The following is a 26,622-nucleotide window of genomic DNA, read 5'->3' on the forward strand; positions in this document are numbered from 1 at the left end:
ACACAGTGAAGATCTCTTAATATACTGACAATTACAGCTGTGTGTGTCTTTAAATTACACACAATAACTACAGTCTATTAAATTATCAATGATGTAGTAGCTAATCAAGTTGTTTGACTGTATTAGTCTGCTCAAAGGTTTTCAGAAGTGTAATTCACTTGCTGCTGTCCCATATGTTATGAAGAGGGCAATGAAAGTACTTTTCGTCCAAATACAGGGTGTTTCAAAATGAATATAGGGGTTTTAAGGTTTTGTAGCACATATTGCACTACCTTACTATTATAAATAACACACCAAATGAAAGAGAAACACAAACAGTTTCTCTTACAATCATTCAATGTGAACACTGATCACACATCGGGTCGATAGGTGAGTTGTTCCGAAACTTTGATCAATGTGTCAGGAGTAACAGTTTTAATAACAGTTTCTAAAGTCAGATAAATCAGCTGATATCGTGGGCTCATACACAATCTTGCTCCCAAATAAAAATATGTTGTTCAGCTTCTTCCCATTCAGGGATGGGCCATAGCTGTAGCACATCAAGATAAGAAACATCAGTTACAGTTGATTCACTGAAAAAGAAAGGCCCATAAACTTTCCGCGGGGATATTTCTTGGAGCTAAGAGTGAAAAACTTACATTCGTTCAACATGTTTTTCAGTCACTCTTTGTCATTCCAAAATCTCTCCATTGCACCCAGGTACACACACAAAACTGTTTGAGTTGCTCTTTCATTTGGTGTATTATTTACAACTGTAAGTTGAACATAATAAATGCTACAACGCCTTAAAACCAGAATGTTCATTTTGAAATGCCCTGTACTGTATTTGTAGATCTCACTCTACTATTCTGACTGTGGCACAATATTAATGATAAACAGAAGAGAGAATCATAGGGAGTAGAAAAGAGAGGGAGGGAGAATTAGGGAGTATTATACTTAATGATTTTGTATACTTGTTCCCAGTGAGAAGTCTGAATCGATTATCTCCCAGTTGTATTTCAATTCAGTTTACAGACACAGAAATATTACTTGTTAATATCTCAGGAGGCTGACTGAGTGATACTTGATGTTCACTTCATTTAGGAATCAATCATTTCACTATGGCCAGGAATTCTGGGCAATGATCTACATATGCATACATGACAAACAGAAGGTCACAGTAACTTTGGATGATCACTGGAGAACTGCACTATGTGATCAAAAGTATCTGGACACCCCCCAAAACACGTTTTTCATATTAGGTGCATTGTGCTGCTACCTACTGCCAGAGACTCCATATCAGCGACCTTAGTAGTCATCAGACATCGTGAGGAAGCAGAATGGGGCACTCTGCGGAACTCGTGGACTTCGAAAGTGGTCAGGTGATTGGGTGTCATTTGTGTCACACATCTGTACGCGAGATTTCCACACTCCTAAACATCCCTAGGTCCACTGTTTCCTATACGATAGTGAAGTGGAAATGTGAAGGGACACGTACAGCACAAAATCGAACAGGCTGACCTTGTCTGTTGACTGACAGAGATGGCCAACAGTTGAAGAGTGTCATAACGTGTAATAAGCAGACAACTATCCAGACCATCACATAGGAATTCCAGAGTGCATCAGGATCCACTGCAAGAACTATTACAGTTAGGTGGGAGGTGAGAAAACTTTGATTTCATGGTCAAGTGGCTGGTCATATGCCACACAACATGCTGGAAAATGCCAAACGATGCCTCGCTTGGTGTAAGTAACATAAACATTAGACAATTGGACAGTGGAAAAACGATGTGTTTGCTTCCCACTGTTTAAATGCAAATCGCGGATGGCGACAGTATCTTTCAACACGATTGAGCACCCGTTCATAATGCACAGCCTGTGGCGGAGTGGTTACACAACGATGACATCCCTGTAATGGAGAGGCCTGCACAGAGTCCTGACCTGAATCCTATACAACACCTTTGGGATGTTTTGGAACACCGACTTCATGCCAGGCTTCACCGACCAACATCAATACCTCTCCTCAGTGCAACACTCCATCAAGAATGACTGACTGAACATATGCCTGCGAGAGTGAAAGCTGTCATCAAGGCAGACATCATACTGAATTCTAGCATTACCGATTTTCAACTAGGTGTCGGGATACTTTTGATCACATAGTGTCTGTGTTTCCTCTCTTCAACATTATGCCTATGCCCCCTGTCAGTTAACACAATGTTCCCTGTCATTACAATGTAAGACACAGTTAAGCCTGATAAACTAGCTGGTAACATGTTAACAAACATTCACTTATTAAAAACTACCATTAATCATCTCTCTTATTCGCAAACATGAAGTCCTTAATCCCACCTTAGTATGAAACATATTTTACGCAAGAGAAAAAGCACAAGTAAAATAAACAAGAGAATAACATCAGGTGCAGGTTGCTGCTCTGCATCTTAATAAAATAAAGTGATTATACACATCACCACAAAACACAGCACACAGTAACACGTGAAAGGAGGACTGAATATGTATATGCATAAAACTACCTAAAATTAAAATGTTGCACCCCCCCCCCCTACACACACACACACACACACACACACACACACACACACACACACACACGTGAGAGCAAGCAAGGGTGTAAGGACTAGTGCTTGTGATGTGATTTAAACACCACCATTATACTTTCCCACTAGTAACAAATGAATAAAAACATTTATTCAACTTTATTGGTCAACAAACAGATGAAGTTCTTGCCTACATGAACATATTATTCACTACATATGTGACCTATTTCTGAAGGTTCTCTGCTACATTTTTAATGGTCACTGATGATAAAAGTAATAATAAAACTTTGTAAAATTCATAAATTCTTTATTTTCAACCAAATGAAAGTCCAACAGGTACATATTTGGCACAGTTATTATTTGAAATCAACAATAACAATCAAAACAGGAACATTCCGTATGATTTAAGGATAATACACCCAAAATGACAAATTACAATACATGTGTTTTAAATTATAATTTTATACTTTTAAAGTGTTTAAAAGTAATCTATCACCACTCACTAAAATTTACAAAAACAAAGCAAAATATCTCAAAAATCACTGATTTCCAATATGTGGCACATGAAATACAGTGACCGTATCTAACTTAAACATAGTTTCAATTACAGCTTTTAAATGACACTTTAATGTTCATTATAATTAAGGCACTTTGAGAATTTCTATAACCTTGTAGAGAGCAAAATATCAGTTTAAAAATAAGTGCCAACAACAAAAAAGTTGCTAACTATTTTTTACATTCACCTAACTCTTACAATAAAGCTGTCATTAATTTACCCATGAAAAGAGGGTAATATGACTAACAATCACAATTCACAGCCCTAAGTTTTACAAACATGTCACAGATATCAGTGACCACTAGAAATTTATATGGCTTCTGTTCAAAGAGTGCTGCACTGCAAATGTGGTGCAGATTCTTTTAACCTGCTCACAACAATTCTTTATCACACACATGAATGTAGAAATATGATAACATTATACAGTGCTTTCAATAATGGAACAGGTCATTGTGCATCTCACATTTCTGCCTAATTAATATTGGCAGAATCATATTCTATTAGCAATAAATAAATAAATAAATAAATAAAAATTTAACACGTACAACCAAAAATGTAACCACCTAACTAAAGATAAAATTCCAACATCTTCCTAATAATAATGAATATAGCTATCACAGACAAAGGATATGTATTAAGCGACACGAATAAATGTTTAAATTGCCCCAAATCAAACATGTGAAACAAAGTAAACAATACATAAAAGCAATCACAACCTAAACAAATACAGTAATGAATTATATTCAAAAACGACAAAAAATTACAACTCACTGAGTCTGTCACAGATTGAAGACTTAAAAAATAAACAATGTTTGGATTGGCATAGCATTTGCAGTCAGCTTTCAATCAATAGTTAAGTACACAAATAATGTGGTGCCATAGTGTTTGTTAATATATAACCTTTGGTTCTAATATCACAACCTAACATTTTTCACAATTTAAAAAATAAAAAAATTACAAATAATATTTCCTTGACATTATGCAGCTACTGGGTTTCTTTTTGTTGTTCTGGTCATGGCGTGCCAAGAATATGCAGAGAAGTAACATATTTCATTTTTTATAAGCCAAAATGTCATGGTTAGAGTAAATTACATGTCTCAAGGGAGACAAATATGGTATTTGAATCTTTGGACTGCAATGATTTATATTTTTTGAAGTATATGGACTTCTAACGCACTTTCAATAGCAAAGCAAAATAAAAAGAGAGATGATAATGGAAAGCCTTGGGAGGAATATAAAACATGGAAAGACTAAATAACAACTCAATCTATAGCTGAATAGGAAAGTCTGACAGTTACACAACTGACTGTCAAAAATTGTTATTATTTTTAAATAGTCCAAATTACTACCCATTCAAGTAGAAGAATACTGAACATTTTGAAGAAAAGAAATGAATGTACAGGGTAGCATTGAAATGATGTTCATTGATAATTTCTCCCAATGAAAAGTTACAGGAAAACAAATTATTGGGAATGTGTGTAACCTGTCCATAGCTAATCACATGAGATCAAAATAATCTTCGAAATTTTCATTACTTTTCATTATTGCCATATCCACGTCCACAACGAAGGATAAAACTGAAGCTAATTTTCAGATATGCACCCGATACCTAACAGTGTATCTGGAATTATGTATGAGCTACAGGCTTTCACTATAATGGATCAGGTAAAAAAAAAAGTGATCCATCTTATAAGAAGTGTCATCAGCTCACATCTTAGGCAGTGCTTTTCTTTTTTATTTGGGCGTAACTCAAATAAAATCTTGACTAGATACCAAGTTATAAAATGTAAATGACATGGTACACCACGAGGAAATACTCTTAATACAATATTAGCAGACTGCAACACTGGAAACCAAAATAAACATAACAAACAAAAATAAGGCAATTAATCCCTCACCTATGATTGGATGATGTGTGGTGCATACACATGAAATACAGGTGTTATGAACCACACGTTGAGAAACATAGTAAGATGGAACAGCTCCACTTGCTATATCACCATTTCTAATGTGGCTATTACTTTTTGCTTTTCTGACCTATTTTCCATGCTTAATACATTTATTATACTAACTGAAAATTCTGGTAGAATGCAAATAATTTGTAGTGAATGTAACAACTCACCAAACAGTGGAGGTGTTGAATTGTTACCAAATGCATAAATAAGGCTGAAAATGAAAACGCGCGCGCGTGCGCGCACACACACACACACACACACACACACACACACACACACACACACACACACACACAAAACCAGCTGTCACAAAATATAATCATACAGAAGGGGGGAGGGGGGCAGCATACTCTAGCTTGAAAAGTCTGAAAGATAGCAAAGTTCTCAGTCTCTTTTACATGCCTGTTGATGACTCGGCACCTCTACTATTAAGTGAGTTGTTACCCTCAATATACATACTATGCATATATGAAATCTCCAAAACTCTTACTCAATTTGCAATCTTCTAAAATTTACATTTACAGGTGTCTTGTCTTTCCTGAAAACAGTGTAATTACAAAGTTATAACCATTCAAAATTATTGTCATTGTAAGAATTTTAGGTGGTCTGAATCTTAAAATATAATCTTTTCAAAAATTCAGTGATATTGCCTTATAGTCCAGATATTCTGTTTCCAAAAATGTATACTTTTACTAAAATAACATGTTGCTGTAGTTTATGAAATATTTTTATCACAAATTTTAAATTCCCAGAGTGTTCTTTGTGGGCTTTGCCAACTGCTGGAGATGAAAAGAGCACACACAAAATTCCACCACATAAAATAGAAGTATCATCACTCTACAAGGTAACACAGAATACAAACGTATACAATCAGTATCAAGTTTCAAGTAAACTTGCATGATAGAGTCTTGTAAGTCACGTGAGTGAATTTCCAAATGAACATTTGTCGAGTATGAACTATGCCCTACTGCAACTTGTTCATTTAATTTAAACTTCACCCAGTTATCATGTCTGGAAAGAGAAAATGAAGCCTACTTCAATGCTGTTTTGTAGAGTTACTCAAAGCAACTAGTAATCATAAAATAGACTTATGGAAGAAGAAGAAGAATTATGAGGTACCCACTTGACAGCTCAGTAATTTACATTTTGTTTGTTTGGGCTGAGGAATAAGGTGCTGAAATTATGCAAGCTGCAAATTATAAAAAAATGACTATGAATAAAGACCAACTGAAATGTAGTCCAAAATATGGGCAAGAACAGGAGCAGAAGAAGAATTGTGTGACTGGAATGCTATCACATAACTAATATGGAAGTTACTAACATTCAGGAAATATGGTCACTATGCCAGGTGGTGGACAACCAACAGGAAGCTGTAAATTCAGGCATTATGCCACAATGGGAATTACGACAAGTAAAGTAGTTATCTTACTGAAGTTAGTAATTGTTGTCAATATGAGAGACAAGAAAGTGAAGAATAGTATGTTGTGTAGTAGGGATTGTGTAACATATTGGGAAAATCTTATTTGAACAGGTAATGACTACTGAGGATAGTTGTGATAGTTTTTGCAACAAGTGAGTCATTCAAAGCAATCTCATTGGAGACTGGTATCAGCTGTGATGTTAACAATCGGAAGGTAGAAATAATAATAATAATAATAATAATAATAAAATCAGGACACTAGAACAGACAGCAGTGATATTGGTGTCTGAATTCAACATTGGACATGATTGATAACTAATTGAATGCCAGATTTTCCAAAATTTTTCTCCTTCTTTGAAACCTTTCCCATAAATAATACACATACTATACATACACGAAATCTCTAAAAGTCATATTCCAGCTTGTAATATTTTTAAATTTTGTTGTTCTGTGTAAAATTTACAAAAGGAGGTATATTTATGATTTAATGACCTGTTGAAACCGAAGACATCTGAGATGGATATAGTTTACAGCGTGTATCTGACAGGTCAGTAGGTTTCCATCAATCGGCTATAGGTGAATGGTTGCCATTTCTCATTTCTGCTTTTTGTTTCCATTCTGGAATTTATGCTACCGCAATAAACATTACAATGATATTCTAATGATATGGCTGCTCCCATACAATAATTCAGAAAATGATCCCCCCCTCTCTTTCTCTCTCGCTGAGAGAGTACGTTTTGAGAACTTTGCTAAGCCTTACAAAATTAACAGCTTACAAGGACTCATCAGCAGAACATCCCCTCTTTCATTGCTTTACTATGCACAGAAATTGTTACACAGGATACAGTGAACTGCTTCCAACAAAATACTAGAGCAAAGATAATTCAACTAGAAACATATTATAGGACATTATAAGTGGGCAAGAACATAGATTACTACCAAATGTACAACCTTCACCATTGAGCTAAGGAGCGAGAAGTTACAGCCTTCATGAAAGCCTATGTACACCTTTAAGATGTGTCATCATGTTATCTCTGCGAGTGAATTCTTTACTGCATAGTGGACATACAAAATACTGCTTTGTTTGTTTATGTGTAGTCAGATAGTGTCTACAAAAGTTGCTAATATGTGTATATGTTTTATTACAAATTTTGCAACGGTACACATTTTCTGCTTCCCGTATACAATACTGCCGCGTTGAGCCCATTCCTGAATTATCCCCATCCTCTTCCAAGGAGTCTTGTACATTTCGTCTAACATTTCCTGAAAACTCAATGTTATCTGTTCCTGAAACATCATAGCTATCAAATGCAAAAATAGGTACTGAATGAAATTTAGAGTAGGGGTTGTATTTACTACCAGCTCCTAATACTTCATCTGTATTTTCATCTCTAAGTAACATTCCATTCTCATAGTTAGGGTTTCTACTGTTAATTTCTGAATTATTTTCTTCATAGTGAGCAGTTTCAGCTGTACTCGATGATGGAGACAATGTGATCAAGTCATTTTCATCATCAGGAAGGGATGATTCATATTCCTGTCTGTCAGCATCGTTCTCCATTTTAACTGAAAAATAATTCAGATGAATATACTTGTCATCAATTAATAAACAGCTAAGATAGAGTAAAACCTCTGCTTAATGAATTTACGTGATGCCATAATTAATGCAGCAAGTATGTAGCAGGCATGTAACTATACTTTTTCTTATAGCACACAAGACTCACAGGCTGGAGCAAGGTCCTATAAAAATAAAAAAACACAACACAGCAGAAGTTTTACTCTATGCATTACTTTTAACACAAAAATTCAAATACTGCAGCACTGTCCCCCCTACAAGCACAAAGCAAATTAGTCTAAACATTCAAGAACAAACCACACGACAATCACGAAGGACAACTATTTATCCCTTGGTTCACTATATGTTGCTGTGATGGAATGGTTACAAAAAATTCAGTTATGTGGATTTAGTAAATTGAAAAACAAATTTACTATCATTACCAGTATAATTTGTGCATCATATTTCAGCAAATGGTAAATTATGTGGTTAGTAGCAATTTACTCTTTCTAATTGTTTGTATATTATGAAGAAATTCCAAGTTGAAAGGGGATGGAAGAATGGCATAAGTTTATCCCCATAACTGGAAACAGTACTGAAAAAGGTGTGTGTGTGTGTGTGTGTGTGTGTGTGTGTGTGTGTGAGAGAGAGAGAGAGAGAGAGAGAGAGAGAGGGGGGGGGGGGGGGGGGGCAGGCTTAAATATATAGATGCATGTGGAAACAGGAACAGAATGTAGGTTGGCATGTGTTGTTTCACTGTCATTCTGATGAATGGAATGTATAATCAATATGTTTTGTTCCATTATAGTGTATTCTTCGTGCAAGAAAATAACTGATAAGTACACAATTTCAAAGAGAATGTACGTTAATGCATCAAATCTGAGGGTTTTTTTTCTTTTTTTTTTTAATACCGATATTGCATTATAGGAAGGGCACGTTAATTTTAACTAAAACATACAAATTACAACAGTGAAAAGTTAAAAATCTCATTACCTTACCCTATAATTGGTGTGTGTAACACATCTACGAAATGCATCATTATATATGCAATACATTAAGTAGGTGAGGACAGTGCTAGCAATGATATTGAGCACTTAACAAGTTTGTAAAGGTTCAGACACTTACCTTTAGAAATGATTTTTCATTCTCTCTTTTTAGATAAGAACTTCCAACTAGTCAAGTACAAATTATCTTCTTGGTGTCTTGAGCTTCTCTTTCTTTTCTTTGTGGAAATATGAGTCTGTGATCGCAAATGTGGAAACATTTCTATTGCATTAAGCACTCTTCAACCTACTTTAACTACATAGACATCATGTATAAATGGTCTTGAAACTAAATTATTTAGTCAACTCTGAAAGAGCTATTTACGTAAAGCTATGCTTCCAACAATCAGCCATCAACTACCAGTTGCTTGCCAACTCCTGAATAGTTAAGATGTTAATGCAATGAATTATAGGTCTGGGCTTTATAGTACTGTACCAGATGAGAATGAGATGTGCTCCATTCAACAAGTCAAAACACAATCAAGTAACATTCCAGAGAAAAATTAGCAAAATTTCTTCCTACACAGCAAAATTGTCCAGTTGCGCTTTGGTTTGGTGTAGTCTTGTATGAAATCAATCATTACTTAAAATACTCTATACATTACCATCACATAAAAATTAAAATTAGAAGTGTCAGTGCCAGAAGAGTATATGCATAATTAATTCATTTTTAAAAACCAACATGTGTTTATAATTGAAAATAATTTTGGAGTAAGTTTGAGAAACGCGTTACAACTAATTTGTTTAGTAAAATATTGCAACAAAAATAATTACCATAAAATATTTATCTTTACCATTCTTGGAAAATTATTGTAACACTACTTCTTACACTACTACAACACAATATATACAGAAAAATGAGTATCCGATACACTTTTACACTGTTTTAACTAAATACGGGTAACGTCTGATTGGATAAGAGAAGTACTATCCACAACCCCAAGTTCATCATCAGCATATGGAGATATTAAAATATTTAAAACTTGTTCAGTATGTTGGAGGTTCTAATGGATGGTTTGCACCTGGTTTCAATTTTAATTTGCTTAAGTCCGACCTCAACATTTTCATTCCATAGACTAAGAACGTAGATGCTCAATTATGACCGTACATTCTTGATATGCCTCTTAAGTAGCAACTTTCTGTCATAATTACTGAACCAGATTTACTGAAAATTTTTGTGGAATATTTCATCAATATTGGGAAGTCTTATGAAGTTATGTTACAAGTCACTTTTACAGTATAACTCCATGTTTACATTCCCAGAATTAAAATTTTCCCACCATTTACAATGTTTTTTTATTGCTTCTGTTAAATTTCCTACATTAAAAGCTGTAATTTGTATCCACTTTTGTGTCAACATATATATAATTATATTGCAGTTTACACTTTATGATGCAAAGTTCGTGACAAAAAAACTGTTGTAATTTATATGACATGATGCTGGCATGGCATTGGCTGGGTTCTCTACTCAGCATATCTGAATCGGTTAAAGCTGGAACACTTCATGACAGTAGGGTTTTTTTCCTCTTGCTGTGGTCAAGATCTACTCGGCTTGGAAGCTGATGAGATTAACTATCTCAATAGAACCAGAATGAGATTTTCACTCTGCAGCGGAGTGTGCGCTGATATGAAACTTCCTGGCAGATTAAAACTGTGTACCAGACCGAGACTCGAACTTGGGACCTTTGCCACCCAAGCACGACTCATGACGTCTCCTCACAGCTTCCATTCTGCCAGTACCTCGTCTCCTACCTTCCAAACCTCACAGAAGCTCTTCTCCGAACCTTTTTATTTCAATGGAAGTCGGAAGAAGATGAGACTTGACACAAACATTCAATTGTTTCTTGTCATTACTAACCTTAACTTTCAACACTGTATGCCATGCAAAACTTGGTATGCGGACATTATTGTAAACATATTACTTCAGTGTTAACTTCACTCTCGCACTACGATCACGTGCAGATGACATCCAGTTCTCACTATTTGTAATTCATAATACAGTTTTGTTTAGTTAGTGAACACATTGATTTTTGGGAGAGTTGAAATCCACCATGGAACACGTGCTGAATTAGCTGAGGGTTTAGAAACACCTGTGCCTATACTGAAAACCATCATCAAAAACAAAGACTACTACGGAAAGAGCAAAATGGGTGGATTGATAGGTTCAAGGAGCGGTATAATATGGTGTGCAAAACTTTTGTGGCAAAGCAAACTGTGTGAAAATAAAAACTGTTAGTGAATGACAGAGTGATAGATAACAAAAACTCATGAAGCATTATAAACCAAGGACATTTTCCACATGGATTACTGATCTCTTTTCCAGCATCCTTCCAAACAGAACACCACAAAAATTGTCACGGAAGGAAAAGGAAACACTGTAAATATAGCTTTACAATATTTCCAGGCGTAAATGCTGACGATTTCTGAAAAAATCAAACCATTCATGATTGGCAAATAAAATTACATCTGTATACAGCTTAAAAATATAAAAATGTTGTCCACAAATTGAATTGCAGTGGTAATAATGAAGTGATCCAAGAAGTAATTGCATAGCCTTGATGCAAGAACAGGAACCTATGAAAGGAAAATACTCCTGTTGCACTGCACATATTATATATATATATATATATATATATATATATAGAGGGAAACATTCCTCGTGGGAAAAATATATCTAAAACAAAGATGATGTGACTTACCAAACGAAGGCGCTGGCAGGTCGATAGACACACAAACTAACACAAACATACACACAAAATTCTAGCTTTCGCAACCAACGGTTGCTTCGTCAGGAAAGAGGGAAGAAGAGGGAAAGACGAAAGGATGTGGGTTTTAAGGGAGAGGGTAAGGAGTCATTCCAGTCCCGGGAGCGGAAAGACTTACCTTAGGTGGAAAAAAGGACGGGTATACACTCGTGCACACACACACACACACACACACACACACACACACACACACACATATACAGACACAAGCAGACATATTCAAAGACAAAGAGTTTGGGCAGAGATGTCAGTCGAGGCGGAAGTGCAGAGGCAAAGATGTTGTTGAATGACAGGTGAGGTATGAATGGCGGCAACTTGAAATTAGCGGAGATTGAGGCCTGGTGGGTAACGGGAAGAGAGGACCAGGGATACGACTTCCTCATATCCTGCCCTGAAATGAGATCCATCCTTCATGAAATCCTCCCCACTCCACCAACAGTGTCTTTCCGCCGTCCACCTAACCTTCGTAACCTCTTAGTTCATCCCTATGAAATCCCCAAACCACCTTCCCTACCCTCTTGCTCCTACCCTTGTAACCGCTCCCGGTGTAAAACCTGTCCCATGCACCCTCCCCCCACCACCTACTCCAGTCCTGTAACCCGCAAGGTGTACACGATCAAAGGCAGAGCCACGTGTGAAAGCACCCACGTGATTTACCAACTGACCTGCCTACACTGTGACGCATTCTATGTGGGAATGACCAGCAACAAACTGTCCATTCGCATGAATGGACACAGGCAGACAGTGTTTGTTGGTAATGAGGATCACCCTGTGGCTAAACATGCCTTGGTGCACGGCCAGCACATCTTGGCACAGTGTTACACCGTCCGGGTTATCTGGATACTTCCCACTAACACCAACCTATCCGAACTCCGGAGATGGGAACTTGCTCTTCAATATATCCTCTCTTCCCGTTACCCACCAGGCCTCAATCTCCGCTAATTTCAAGTTGCCGCCACTCATACCTCACCCGTCATTCAACATCATCTTTGCCTCTTCACTTCCGCCTCGACTGACATCTCTGCCCAAACTCTTCGTCTTTGAATATGTCTGCTTGTGTCTGTATATGTGTGGATGGATATGTGTGTGCGTGCGAGTGTATACCCGTCCTTTTTCCCCCCTAAGGTAAGTCTTTCCGCTCCCGGGATTGGAATGACTCCTTACCCTCTCCCTTAAAACCCACATCCTTTCATCTTTCCCTCTCCTTCCCTCTTTCCTGACGAAGCAACCGTTGGTTGCGAAAGCTAGAATTTTTTGTGTATGTTTGTGTTAGTTTGTGTGTCTATCGACCTGCCAGCGCCTTCGTTTGGTAAGTCACATTATTATAGTTTCAGCACTTGGCTTTGGGGCTTACCCATGCCTTCCAACACTTTTTACAGAAAAATCACTGTGCAGGAAGCATTAAGTTTGATAGAAGCTGGAAAAGACAGTCCCCTTTAAAGAACTGGTTTAGATGCTTTGCAAAACACTGCCAAGGTATGGACAGAACTTAGAGACAGCATCCTTTAAAGTGTCAGTTTTAGATTCTTTGTACTACACTGCCAAGGCACAGACAGAGTTTAAGAACTCTACTATCACCAACTGCTTTCAAAAAGTGAAATTCGTTCAAGCAGACAAAGGAAATGAATATGATATACCAGATCTGAGTAATGATGACGACACTGAAATTATACTTGCTTCAGTGTGAGAAAAGCTGCAGCTGCAGCATCCAGCGCAAGATTTTCTACATGTTGACAATAATGTTGTCACTTTAGGAAAGTTTATCTGTTGAAGATATGATTGACTTATCCATGCAGGAAAAATGTGACAGTACAGGAGGTGATAGTGATGATGCCACTGGGATTCCTACTTATGCAGATGTAAATGCAACAGTGAAGACAATTAAAAAAAATTATTTCTATTGTATCAAACAATGGAAAATCCAGGATGGACAAGGTGGACATAAAGTCCGGGAACACTTTCAATTATTTATTGCACAAGAACTAAATACTGTACAAATATCATACATACGTCATTTTGAAGAGAAACACTTAATTTTTTTTTTTGTATACCACCACAGCGTGATTTGGTAATTTGCCAATAGTCAGTGCTAGTTGCAAACATGGTGAGTTCAGGTGTGAGCGCACTTCACCGAGAGCACTGTCACTGGATTATTCCTACTTGGACGTGTAGCAGCAATGGCTGATGCCTCAAATGCAATGGCCAATGGCCGAAAGCTTTGATTGTGGAAGTCTTTTTGTTGTGCCTATCTGCGACTCAGTACCTCCGCTATATGATGAGTAGCAACTTTCCTTCTCATAATATTGTTATTTCTCCTGTAGACGTACAAGTTGAAGCTTTCCATTGTGTTTATGAACTTGAAAACCATATTGGAAAATTCATAAAAAATTGAAATAACAAATAATTTTGGATTTTTTTAGTAGTATCTACTAAAAGTATGATCTACTATACCCATTTGTTCATTATGTAGCATTTTACACTGGTGATGGCAAGAAAAGAGTTTCTGAAGACGAGAAATTGTTAACACTGAATATAGATAGTGGATGTAGGCAGGTATGAAAATGAAATATGGACAATAAACTGTTTGGACAAAAAGAGAATCGAAGCTTTTGGAATATGGTGCTACAGAAGAATGCTGAAGATTAGATGCGTAGATCTTGTAAATAATGAGGAAGTACTGAATAGAATTGGGGAGCCAAGAAATTTGTGGCACACCCTGACTAGAAGAAAGTATCGGTTCATAGGACACATCTGGGACATCAAGGAATTGCCAATTTAGTACTGGAGGGAAGTGTGAGCAGTAAAAATTATGGAGGGTGACCAAGAGATGAATACAGTAAGTAGACTTCGGATTGAATATCGTAGCAACAATGACAACGACAACAAGAAGACACATTTATGTAAGACCATCCAGATGAAAGGTCATATATAAATAAAACAGATAAATGTTTTGTAAAGTGTGATATATGATATATTTTCAGTTTCCTCACAGTCCAAAATTCACTTCCATATAATATTTTGCATTTAAATAAAACTAACTATAACGAATCGGTAAAAGTTGAGGAAGAGTTTATTATGGAATCTGAGGGAGTAGACCCTCTGGCAAAGTCAGAACTAAAAGACTACCTCAAGAATCTAAGAACAAAAAGGTCCCATGGATACAAAAATATTTATGCAGAATTAATAAAAATACGGTAGGATACAACTCAATGAAAGACTTACCGATTTCTTTAATATTTACAGTTATCGAGGAAGAGTTCCAGAAACACGGAAAATAGCAAAGGTAAGCTTTCAACACAGGACTGTTTCTGTTGAGAAGCAACATTTTCCCGCCAACGTATGGAGTGCTGCTCTGATTTAAGGTGTTTCCCGATATTATTTTCATTTTTCCACCAAATCTGGTAATTATAAAACCTGTAGAAGATCAATTTCGACATTCTGTGGGGATTCATAGTTATGAGACCATACCTGACAATGTGCCAGACAGAACCAGAAAGCCACTTGGCGCAGCAGTAGAATCAAAAATAATTCTATTTGCACGCTAGGGAAGGAAAATCTGCTCTGTTGAAATACACAAACAGGTTTCATTTTCCGGCTGCAACAGTGCACAGACATTGAAATACATTGACAGGTTTCATTTTCTGGTCACTATAGTCAAGAGACTATGACCACCCAGAGGCTACGACCAACAGAGAGATGAGAACTGGTGTGGGGAAATAGGCCCTGCACGCTTTTGCAGGCCAGTAGCCTACAACCTTCTGCATTTCTGCAAAAGCACAAGTGACATTGTCACAGGGACTGCTGATCCTTTCCGGTGTTGTGAGGGTCAGAACTGAACTCCACGATGGAGCAGGAAGAAAACCGTAAGCAACACACAACACAGAGCATTGGGTAACGGCTACCATGCAATTGCTTGCCGATGGTGGCAGTGTTATAAATGAAGTAGTTATAGCCTGATCTTTACTGGCATTAGACACAACCACTGTTCTAAACACCCACCACCTAAAAACTGCCACGTTAAATGTGTCCGCAATAAACAAACTTTTCAACGCTAGCAAGGAGACTAAAGTTTGTGTTTCTTGGCTCTAAGGTGCTAGGTCCCATTGCTGAGTAACACAGGGTGACACAGAATAACGAGAATGCTTGAAATGATTAGTGGTAGCCATGGGCAGGTGGCAGCACTACTGGTTCGTGACAGTTAGCGAGAAAACAGTCCGCCATTTCAGTAATCCCGGATCAGTGGAATTGACATCAGCATGTGATAGCCATAAAAATGTTTTATAAAAACATTCATAGTTTTTATAATTTAGGACGTCATGATGCCATTCCATCAAAACACGCGATTAAATTTTGAATTAATAACTTTGAAGAGACTGGATCTGCCCTCACGAAGAAACCAACAGGACGACCAAGAACTGTGCATTCTCCAGCGAACATTGATGTTGTACACGAGTCTGTCTTTTGGGACCGACAGCGTTCAATTCGTAAGCAAGTAGCAGTGGTTGGAACGTCCCGGGAGAGTGTTCACGGAATTAATCTTGATTTAAAATTCCATCTGTACAAACTACAGATGGTACAACAACTGGCAGAAAATGATTACCGGTTACGATTACAGGGTGTATAAGCGGACAAGGAAAAAAAATTCCCGGATTTCCCGGTTAAAAGTACACTTTCTCCCGGGTTGAAACATAGTTTTTCCCTGTTAATTGACAGTATATTTTCTCTCGGAACTGTATAACTTATCAATCCTTTGAATGGTTATGGTTTTATACATGGGCGTAGAATTTCCCGGCGCTTTAGAAAACGAAACACCTTTTGGAAAGGTGTTTGATGTGCAGTAACATGTACGCTGCATATTTTCGTATTACGGAAGTATAAATTCGAATTCCACCAAACACCACATGTTACTTTCCGAAGCATTGAAATAGAGATTGCGATGCATATTTGTAAGCCAGTCATAGCTCATGTCACGTGATCTCGCCAGCCGATGACAGCGGATATACAGAGCTTCGGACACGTGGTGTAGTCAGCCAATAGCAACATCACTGTTAAGTAGCGCAAGAGAGGCTAAGCTTTCACATACAATGTTGGTCTTTTATGCATGTATTACATTTTAAGATATATCACACAAATGTGCCAGTAAATTTTTTAATAATGACATAAAAGTGCGGTCTTCTGGGCTATAAATTCTTCTAAGTGGCTCGTCATCAAAAAGGTGATTTTTAAACGAGTCCCAGATTCCCAGTGAAGTAAGCATCGACCGGATATTAAGCTTTTCAATGTGGTTTAGGGATGTAAATTTCCTTGGGTACCAATACTTTGTTATCTCATGTCTGGTTCTTTGTTACGGCATAATGCCATATGTGCTAGAAGATGAAAACGTACACTTGAAATGCACCGAACAGTTGAAACTAGCCAAAAGCTTGAAATTAAACCCTCTGTTTCAAATGTATTGACTGCCTCAGTGGAAAAGATTAATAAAAGAAAATTTCTTCAGCAAACCGATAAAAATAACGTCATTGTTCTGCATGGCAATTAATTCTTGACTGACAGAAAGGTGGAAATAAAATAAAATCTGAAACTAATAACGTATTTTAGCCTTCCGTAATTATGTGAATGTTTTTAATTCACATAATAGCTCCCGGAAAAAGAAATCAAATTTGTTTTCATTTGACGTGAGTGCAGTAGACAAAGAGGAAACAGCAAAATCACTAACACGGGTCACATGGAGACTATCTGCTTCCCTATTATAGCTCAGACTGCTCTGTGCATCAGACCCGTATCTACGATATTTCCGAACTAGGGAAATAGTAGATAGTGACGTCCCTTGAGCGTTTTAGATAGGACATCAAAAACTTTAAAAAATCAAATTTTCAAAAATATGTACATTTTGTAGCGCACATTTTTCTGAAGACTGATACACAAAACATAAGTGTCTGAGGAATTGTAAGACAGTTCGTCAAACGTTTTGCCACATGAAAAATTGAAATGTCGTTGTCTAATACTGAAAAACCTGTCATTACAAATAGGCCCAAGACTGGTGTGGTTTCTCGACCTGATTACCTATATTTTGTCACTGTCTGCGAGATAAAACAAAATAGGCCTTTATAATACTGCAACAATTGTAATGCAACTGTTTTGGCAGAAATGGTCATTTTTGTAACACGGCAGATTATAATTCAAAAAGTACCAATATCAAATGCTTATTAGCAAAAAGCTTTATGTTAGGAAATAGTTTTACACTTCATTCATACGCTCCAGTTTCTCAAGCATGGGATCAAAAAGTAGTAGTGCGAAATTTTTATAGAAATTTGGAATCGTTTTATTCTTCCATAATTTGTGTGATGTCCCCATTTCTTCTCCTTCCTCATTCTAACAAACAATCTTGTCATCACTAATTCTGTATCTATTCCTGCCAATGTCAAAGCTTATTCGCCTGTTAATTTCACTAACTCTGCCACAATCACCAGTTTAGTTATCCCGTTTTATTCTCTGGTTAGGCATTGTTACGTGTTCATACAATGCGTTTTCCATGCTACTTCCAGAACAGACCCTACAGCGGCTGCTAGCCGGAGACTGTGCAACTGGCCCTTGGTAGTATAGCGATCTGGCCAAAAATTTTCTGTCAAAATTTCATTTTCTTGGATACACTGAGAAGATAATACGTAATCTTTCTTACCTGTTATTCCTGTTAGTCGTTTATTCGCACTCTGGTAGTCTGAACCTATGGATTTCGCTGGTAATCGTAACAACACTCATCATTTGCAAACCCTAACAACCACATTATCAGACAGTGGTTGGCTTTCTTTCGTTCGGCTATACTCTGCTCAGCTCGTATAGCCCCTTTTGTCTGCAGGAAACTTTATTTCTATATATGACGAGGATTCCACTGACAGGGACATCATGTACACTATGCACGCATTCAGAAATCAACTTATGATTCATTCAGAAATCAACTTAGAATGTGTTCAACAATGTTCAAAAACTGACAGGGACACGTTTCAAAGCCATACAAATAATCGATAGACCAAAGTGCACTGGATGCTAGGCGCTTTGCGAAACAAGTTTCATATTAATCTGCCCCCCCCCCCCCCCCCCCCACTCCTAGATCCAGGGCTGCTGCGCAATCTGGCAGCTTGGGAGCGCCAGTAAAATTTTTCCCGGTGGCACCTAGACACCCCCCCCCCCCCCGTTGGTTTTTTTTCCCCCCCCTGCGACTGCTTACACAGCCAACAGCCACGTTTCTGTAGCCAGAAGCGGAAGAAGATACTATTCAACTGCGCATGCGCATGATCCCACTCGTAACTGCTAAAACAAATCTAATGTTAACAGTTGTGACGTCATGCCCATCGGAGGCAGTTTGTTGTTACGAAGCATTGCATAGTCTTCCTAAAGCCTTTGACACATTTTGCTGTGGGCAGACACTTGTACGAGCACTGTGTTTTGTTGCTGTGTATGGCCCATTTCCTTTGCAATTTAAGTTTTATTTTAGTCTTTTCTCTCGTTCATGTTTTATGGCTGCAGTATTATTCTGCAGTAGCAGGATACAGTAATATCCTTTGTTGGAGTATTGGTTCTAACTAACTGAGAACAAAAACAATGAAAAATTCCCGGAATTAAAAAAAAATCCCGTGGGTTTTCCCTGTTTTCTCCCGGATGAAAAAATTCCCGGGTTTTTCCCAGATTTCCTGGTTGTCCCAGGTCGTAGACACCCTTGATTAGGATTCTGTCAACAAATGATAACAAAAATAAACAATGATGAATTTCTAAACAAGTTACGGATGTCAGATGAGGCACATTTTCATCTCATCTCACAGGTTATGTAAATAAAGAGAACTACCAGTACTGAGCAAACACAAATCCTAATGATGTTCACGAGTGCCCTTTACACGCTATCGTAAAGTGACAGTATGATGTGGTGTTTCAACACATGGGATTATCGGACCATATTTTTTCGCAAATGAACAGGGAAAAACAATAACTGTCAATGCCGATTGTTATGTGGAGATGTTACAAACTTTCATTACACCTGCATTGAACAACTTTCCAAACGTTCGGGAAGCCTGGTTTCAACAGGACAGAGCGACATCACACACTGCATGGCAATCAATGGTATAGGTGCGAGAATTGTTTGGCAACTGTGTATCAAGGTTCGGTAACATTCCCTGGCGCCCTAGATCATCAGATTTATCCGTTTGTGATTTTTTTCAAGAGCAAAGTCTACACGACTTGACCAAGAAGTCTGGGTGTGATAAAACAGAGAATTCGGGATGCAATTCACAGTATCCCAGCTGAGATACTGCAGCGGTCAATGAGGAATCTCAACAGCAGATTTCACGAATGTATTCGTACAGGAGGATGCCATCTAAAGGACGTAATTTAAAAAAAAAAAAAAAAAAAAAAAAAAATGATAAATGCCATCAATGTTTCATAAATGCCAAAGTTGTAAGGTTTCGATTACTATGAATGCAATTTCTTTCCTGCATCACTTCCTAGTTTTATTGGATTGTGGAAATGTTCCCGTCTTTCTGTGTCACCCTGTAAGTTGCTCAGCATGGAATGTTACACAAACTGGGCCATTCAACTGCTCACAATTACCATGGCACCACAGCAATGAGTGCATTGATACATTGTTGTGTTTATGTACTTTTTATTTTGCAAATGCGTTCTTATGCACATTAGCTTTGCAAATTGACTTGAAGAGATGATACGGAATACCAGTAATAAAAAATTGCTTACTTTTCAATATTTATAGGCAGAAAATAAAGCTATTTCAAACTGTCTCTGATAAAATACTTCATATGGATACAATGTGCTATGAAACAGCATCTATTACATAATTTCACATTTTTACATTTTGAGGCAGAATTCATATTTATTGGAAAAACAAGTTTTTAGATACATCAGTGATGGTGTTTTTGTCTTTTCTCTCCAATGGTGGTTAGAGAAGAGAAAAAAAAAATTAGGTCTCTCAGGCTAAATTCAATCTTTGGAAGCTTTGGAAGGGCATCCCAAAACTGCCTTGTTTAAACCTTTCTTTCAACTGAAGATATCATGGAGCCTTTAGAAAGGGACTAAGTGTCTGCTACGATGAAACTCATTTGTCCCTTCAACCAATGGCAACTGTTGCTGATTTACCCTTACTGCCTCGTTTACAGTTGCAGGTGCCTATATATTATGTCAGCACTCTACATCTTCAGTTATACGAAGTAAAAAAGATCGTTTACCAGTGCATTTAACAAAGGATTTTGTAGGTTAACATGATGGTCACAAGGGCAACAAGATTTGACTCAAATGTACAATGATTTTCTTCCTTGATTACATTCTTGATGTTAGGGTACAGCTGTCATGTCTGGATATGCCCACACCATTTTTGCTCTGGACAGAAGGCTCACTTTTTCATAGATTTATGCTCAAATTGTTATAGGCACTAAAAGCTGACTAAAGCCGGATATAAGCTCAGCTGAAATTTTTGTGAAGAACCTAACAGTGTTCCGAAAGGATAGGCTAAACACGGTTGGCGGTGGCGTGTTTGTTGCTGTCAGAAGTAGTTTATCTTGTCGTGAAATTGGAGTAGATACTTCCTGTGAGTTAGTAAGGGCAGAGGTCACTGTTGGCAACCAGAATAAAATAATAATTGGATCCTTTTACTGACCTCCCAATTCAGATGATATAGTTGCTGAAAGGTTCAAAGAGAACTTGAGGTTGATTTCAAACACCGTACCCGACTCATACGATAATAGTTGATGGTGGCTTTAATTTACCCTCGCTATGTTGGCAAAAATACATGTTTAATTCCGGAGGTATGCATAAAATATCACCCGAAATTGTGCTAAATGCATTCTCTGAAAATTATTTCGAGCAGTTAGTTCGTGAGCCAAAGCGAATAGTAAACAGTTGTGAAAACACACTTGACCTCTTAGCAACAAATAATCCTGAGTTAATAACAAGCATCAAAAGGATACAGGGATTAGTGAACACAGGGTTGTCGTAGCGAGATTGAATATTGCAATCCCCAAATCCTCGAAAAATAAGCGAAAAATATACCTACTCAAAAAAGCAGATAAAATTTCACTTGACGCCTTCCTAAGAGACAATCTCCACTCATTCCAAATTAATAATCTAAGTGTAGACCAGAAGGGGCTAAAATTCAAAGAAATAGTATTGGCAGCAATTGAAAGATTTATGCCAAATAAATTAACAAACAATGGAGCTGATCCTCCTTGGTACACAAAACGGTTTAGAACACTTGCAGAAACAATGAAACAAACATGCCAAATTTAAACAGACGCAAAATCCCCAAGATTGACGATCTCAGGAGGAAGACAGGACTATAAAAGTTGAAGATGTCAATACAGCTATATCAAGCATTCCCTGTCAACGTGTACAACAGGTTCAAGAAATATTCCAGGCCACTGATGATGGTTCAAATGGCTCTGAGCACTATGCGACTCAACTTCTGAGGTCATCAGTCGCCTAGAACTTAGAACTAATTAAACCTAACTAACCTAAGGACATCACACACATCCATGCCCGAGGCAGGATTCGAACCTGCGACCGTAGCGGTCACGCGGGTCCAGACTGAAGCGCCTTTAACCGCACGGCCACACCGGCCGGCCCACTGATGATGCCTTGCAGAAAATAAAGGCGAAACGCATATGGCACTAAAATTGTGTTTTATTCAGTTGCTGTCAGACGGTCCATAAGTAAAAATTATTAATATACCGTAATATTACACGTAACTGAGGAAGACAGGACTATAAAAGTTGAAGATGTCAAATCACTTAGTAAAAGCAAGTCTTCTGGTCCAGACTGTACACCAATTAGGTTCCTTTCAGAGTATGCTGATGCTTTAGCTCCATACTCAACAATCATATACAACCGTTGGCTCGACGAAAGATCCGTACCCAAGGACTGGAAAGTTGCACAGATCACACCAATATTCAAGAAAGGTAGCAGGAGTAATCCACTAAATTACAGGCCCGTATCATTAACGTCGATATGCAGCAGGATTTTGGAACATACATTGTCTTCAAACATTATGAATTACCTCGACAAGAACGGTCTATTGACACACAGTCAACATGGGTTTAGAAAACATGGTTCCTGTGCAACACAACTAGCTCTTTATTCACATGAAGTGCTGAGTGCTACTGACAAGGGATTTCAGATCGATTCCGTATTTCTGGATTTCCGTAAGGCTTTTGATACTGTGCCACACAAGCGGCTTGTAGTGAAATTGGGTGCTTGTGGAATATCGTCTCAGTTATGTGACTTTTGTGATTTCCAGTCAGAGAGGTCACAGTTCGCAGTAATTGACGGAAAGTGGTCGAGTAAAACAGAAGCGATTTCTTTACTGTTCCTTATCTACATAAACACTATATAGTCTGAGCAGCCGTCTTAGGTTGTTTGCACATGACGCTGTCGTTTATCGACTACTAAAGTCATCAGAAGATAAAAACAAATTGCAAAACGATATAAAAAATTATCTCAATGGTGCAAAAAGTGGCAGTTGACCCTAAATAATGAAAAGTGTGAGGTCATCCACATGAATGCTAAAAGGAACTCAAAACTTCGGTTACACGATAAATCAGTCTAATCTCAAAGCTGTAAATTCAACTAAATACCTAGGTATTACAATTATGAACAACTTAAATTGGAAGAAACACAGAAAATATTGTGGGGAAGGCTAACCAAAGACTGTGTTTTATTGGCAAGACACTTAGGAAAGGTAACAGACCTACTAAGGAGGCTGCCTACACTTCGCATGTCCGTCCTTTTATAGAATACTGCTGCGCAGTGTGGGATCCTTACCAGATAGGACTGACGGAGTACATCGAAAAAATTCAAAGAAAGGCAGAACGTTTTGTATTATCGCGAAATATGGGAGAGAGTGTCACAGAAATGATACAAGATTTGGTCTGGAAATCATGAAAAGACATGTGTTTTTCGTTGCGACGGAATCTTCTCACGAAATTCCAATCACCAACTTTCTCCTCCGAATGCGAAAATATTTTGTGGACACCAACCTACATAGGGAGGAACGATCACCACAACAAAATAAGGGAAATCAGAGCTCGTACGAGAAGATATAGGTGTTCATTCTTTCTGCGTGCTATATGAGATTGGAATAATAGAGAATTGTGAAGGTGGTTCGATGAACCCTCTGCCATGCACTTTAATGTGATTTGCAGAGTATCCATGTGGATGTAGATATTGGATCTCTGTAAATTCCACCAAAGCATTCTGAGAGAATTATCAGAAAACATCTTCATCAATATGCCTTACATACATGGTATTTCAAAAATACCGTCTGAAAGTTTGGGGTCAGGCTCCCTGCATCAAAACAAGGAGAAAGTTCAACACAAATGTCTGAAAATCCTTCATTTTTAAGTAATTAACAAAAGTTTGCAATACTGGTGACTGGAGCTCATCAAGTTTACAATATAAATGATTGGGACTAATAACCTCAGCAGTTGAGTCCCATAGTGCTCAGAGCCATTTATAAATGATTGGAGCTCATGAACAGAAACTCATAATAAATGCTCAAAAAGTCCTCTTCTTGCTTCTAAACTTGCATGCACCCGTTGAATCACGGACTGTCGCACCCTTTCAAAAATGGCCTGTCAGTTTCAACTGGTTTCACATGCTTCCATGACACGTTGATGAAGATTTTCTGCATTTGTTTGGTCTACTGCATAGACCAATACCGTATTTACTCGAATCTAAGCCGCACCTGAAAAATGAGACTCGAAATCAAGGGGGGGGGGGGGGGGGGGGGGGGGGGAGGGAATGTTCCCGAATCTAAGCCGCACCTGAAATTTGAGACTCGAAATTCGAGGGTAGGGAAAAGTTTTAGACCGCACCTCGAAATCGAAGCGAAGTTGGTCCATCGTAGCATGAGACACAATTTAGGTCGAAAGGATGAAGATACAGCTACAGTAGTTTGGTTCGAGTCGTAAGCTTAACAGTTAAGATTTACCAAGTAGCCATTGCTATGTGTTCCTTTTTCACGTGCTTCGTCTGGTTTGAATCGATTGCTTATTTTGCTTTGGTCTGATAAGTGCCGTTCTCTTTGTTATAGGTGTTTACGTCACTCTAGGCTGAAAATGCATGATGATGTCATGTATTGTTTGTCACACTCTGATAATGCGTGTTTACGACCGGTCGCCGCTCGTGGCATGGCTCGCTTTTGTGCACGCTACCGCCACTTACAATAAAAAAAGAGAGGAATGTTCTCATAAGCAAAACAAAAGCAATAGACTGCTATTTGTTGTTACTTACACTGCTGCTTTCTTTGATAGTGATCAACAAGAACCAAATGATAAGATGTGTATGATAGAAGATGTTCTGAACGAGAGTTTAGCGAACATTTTTCTCCGTTTGAAAATCTTTGCAGATGCCTCTTTAGTACATTACAATCTGCACAGAAATTAAGAGACATTTTAGATTTAAAAATCTAGTCAGTTGCCGTGCTTCATTTCTGAGTGTATCACTATTCAGCACAAGATTAATACAAATATAAACATGACATGATATGTATATTCTTCCACGTTTGCTGTTGTCTCACTCTAGTTTCTTAGTTTATTAGGCAGACAGGATTTAAATGCGATAGCAGCAAACACGAAAGAATACATGGCATAATGTTTACATTCTTCTACCTTCTCTTTTAATTTATTTGCTAATGCAGAGGTTTTGTTGCCAGCATTTATCTTTGTGCCTGCAAAGCATCCCTGTGTAGCGCTACATATATTCGACGGCAGAAGTTAGTTGTGACGGCACCTACCAACATTTTTCAAAACTTGCGCTTACTTTGCACTCGATTCTAGGCTGCACGTGGTTTTTTGGATTACAAAAACCAGAAAAAAAGTGCGGCTTAGATTCGAGTAAATACGGTACTTTAAGGTGCTCCCATAGGTAATAATCCAAAATACTTAGACTGGGGAAATGTGCAAGCCATGGAACTGGTCCTCCTCTACCTACCCATATATCAATGGTAAATACCAGCCAGTACATATCTAACACCGAGACTTAAATGTTCTGGGGCTCAATCATGCGTAAACCACATTTCTTCTTATTTGCAGGAGCACATTTTCTACCTAGTATGCCTTGGAGAGTGTTCTGGAAAAAAAATCCTTGTAAACAGCACCTGTAAGATGTGCAGGAAGAACTGTACTGCAGCATGAAGACTGCTATTAGTCCATATATGTTGGTCACGGTAATTTGTTATTCCATTTCTTCCAAACATTGCCTCTTCTGTAAGAGTTTGGGCATGTGTTTATATGAATTTTTTTTCTTGTTCTGGTGTAAGAAGTTTGTAAGTTTCTGAAACACCCTGTCCGTAACAGTGAAAATCTTCCCTCCTCTTTTAACTTCTGTTATAACAATCTATGAATATTCTTTCTCTATTCCAAATGATGACCAGGGTGAAAAAAGCTTGCTACCTCCTAACCTCCCCATTTTGAGGTAGAGGTGGAAATTAACTATTGAAGTGGCCAGACAACATCAACAAATGAAGTTATCTTCATTTATGATTTGCCAAAAATAACCAGGGATATTTTCTTCTTTATTTTCTATATATACATGCAGAAAATCAATCGCAGATTAAAATTAACAATCTACGTGTTAAAGGTAGTCTTCTTTAACCATTTTGAAATAAACACTTTCAGACTACTATCACGAAGGACAGAATACTACATTTCTAAATTTTAAACAATTAAGATTAAGTTTCAAGTACAGTTAATTTGTGTCACGTTAAGATTATCCCAACCAGGCAATTCATTTCTCCTATCAA

The 26,622-nt window shown here is 37.7% G+C and overlaps 1 protein-coding gene across 3 annotated transcripts in view; it reads right to left on the bottom strand.

Moving 5' to 3' along the window:
• LOC126235712 (protein tramtrack, alpha isoform-like) overlaps positions 1-26,622 on the bottom strand; it is a 161,356-nt gene that overhangs the window by 33,771 nt on the left and 100,963 nt on the right. For 2 of the 3 annotated variants that reach the window (XM_049944473.1, XM_049944474.1), the window contains exon 5: positions 3,029-8,031. The exons of the other annotated variant lie outside the window; for it this stretch is intronic. In XM_049944473.1, coding sequence (XP_049800430.1) covers positions 7,454-8,031 — 578 coding nt within the window. In that variant the 3' untranslated portion in view covers positions 3,029-7,453. Of the gene's footprint in view, positions 1-3,028; positions 8,032-26,622 lie in introns of those variants that run through there. 3 annotated transcript variants of the gene reach the window in all.

The sequence above is a fragment of the Schistocerca nitens genome, chromosome 2, assembly GCF_023898315.1.
Source record: "Schistocerca nitens isolate TAMUIC-IGC-003100 chromosome 2, iqSchNite1.1, whole genome shotgun sequence".
In the NCBI taxonomy this organism is placed as follows: Eukaryota; Metazoa; Arthropoda; class Insecta; order Orthoptera; family Acrididae; genus Schistocerca; species Schistocerca nitens.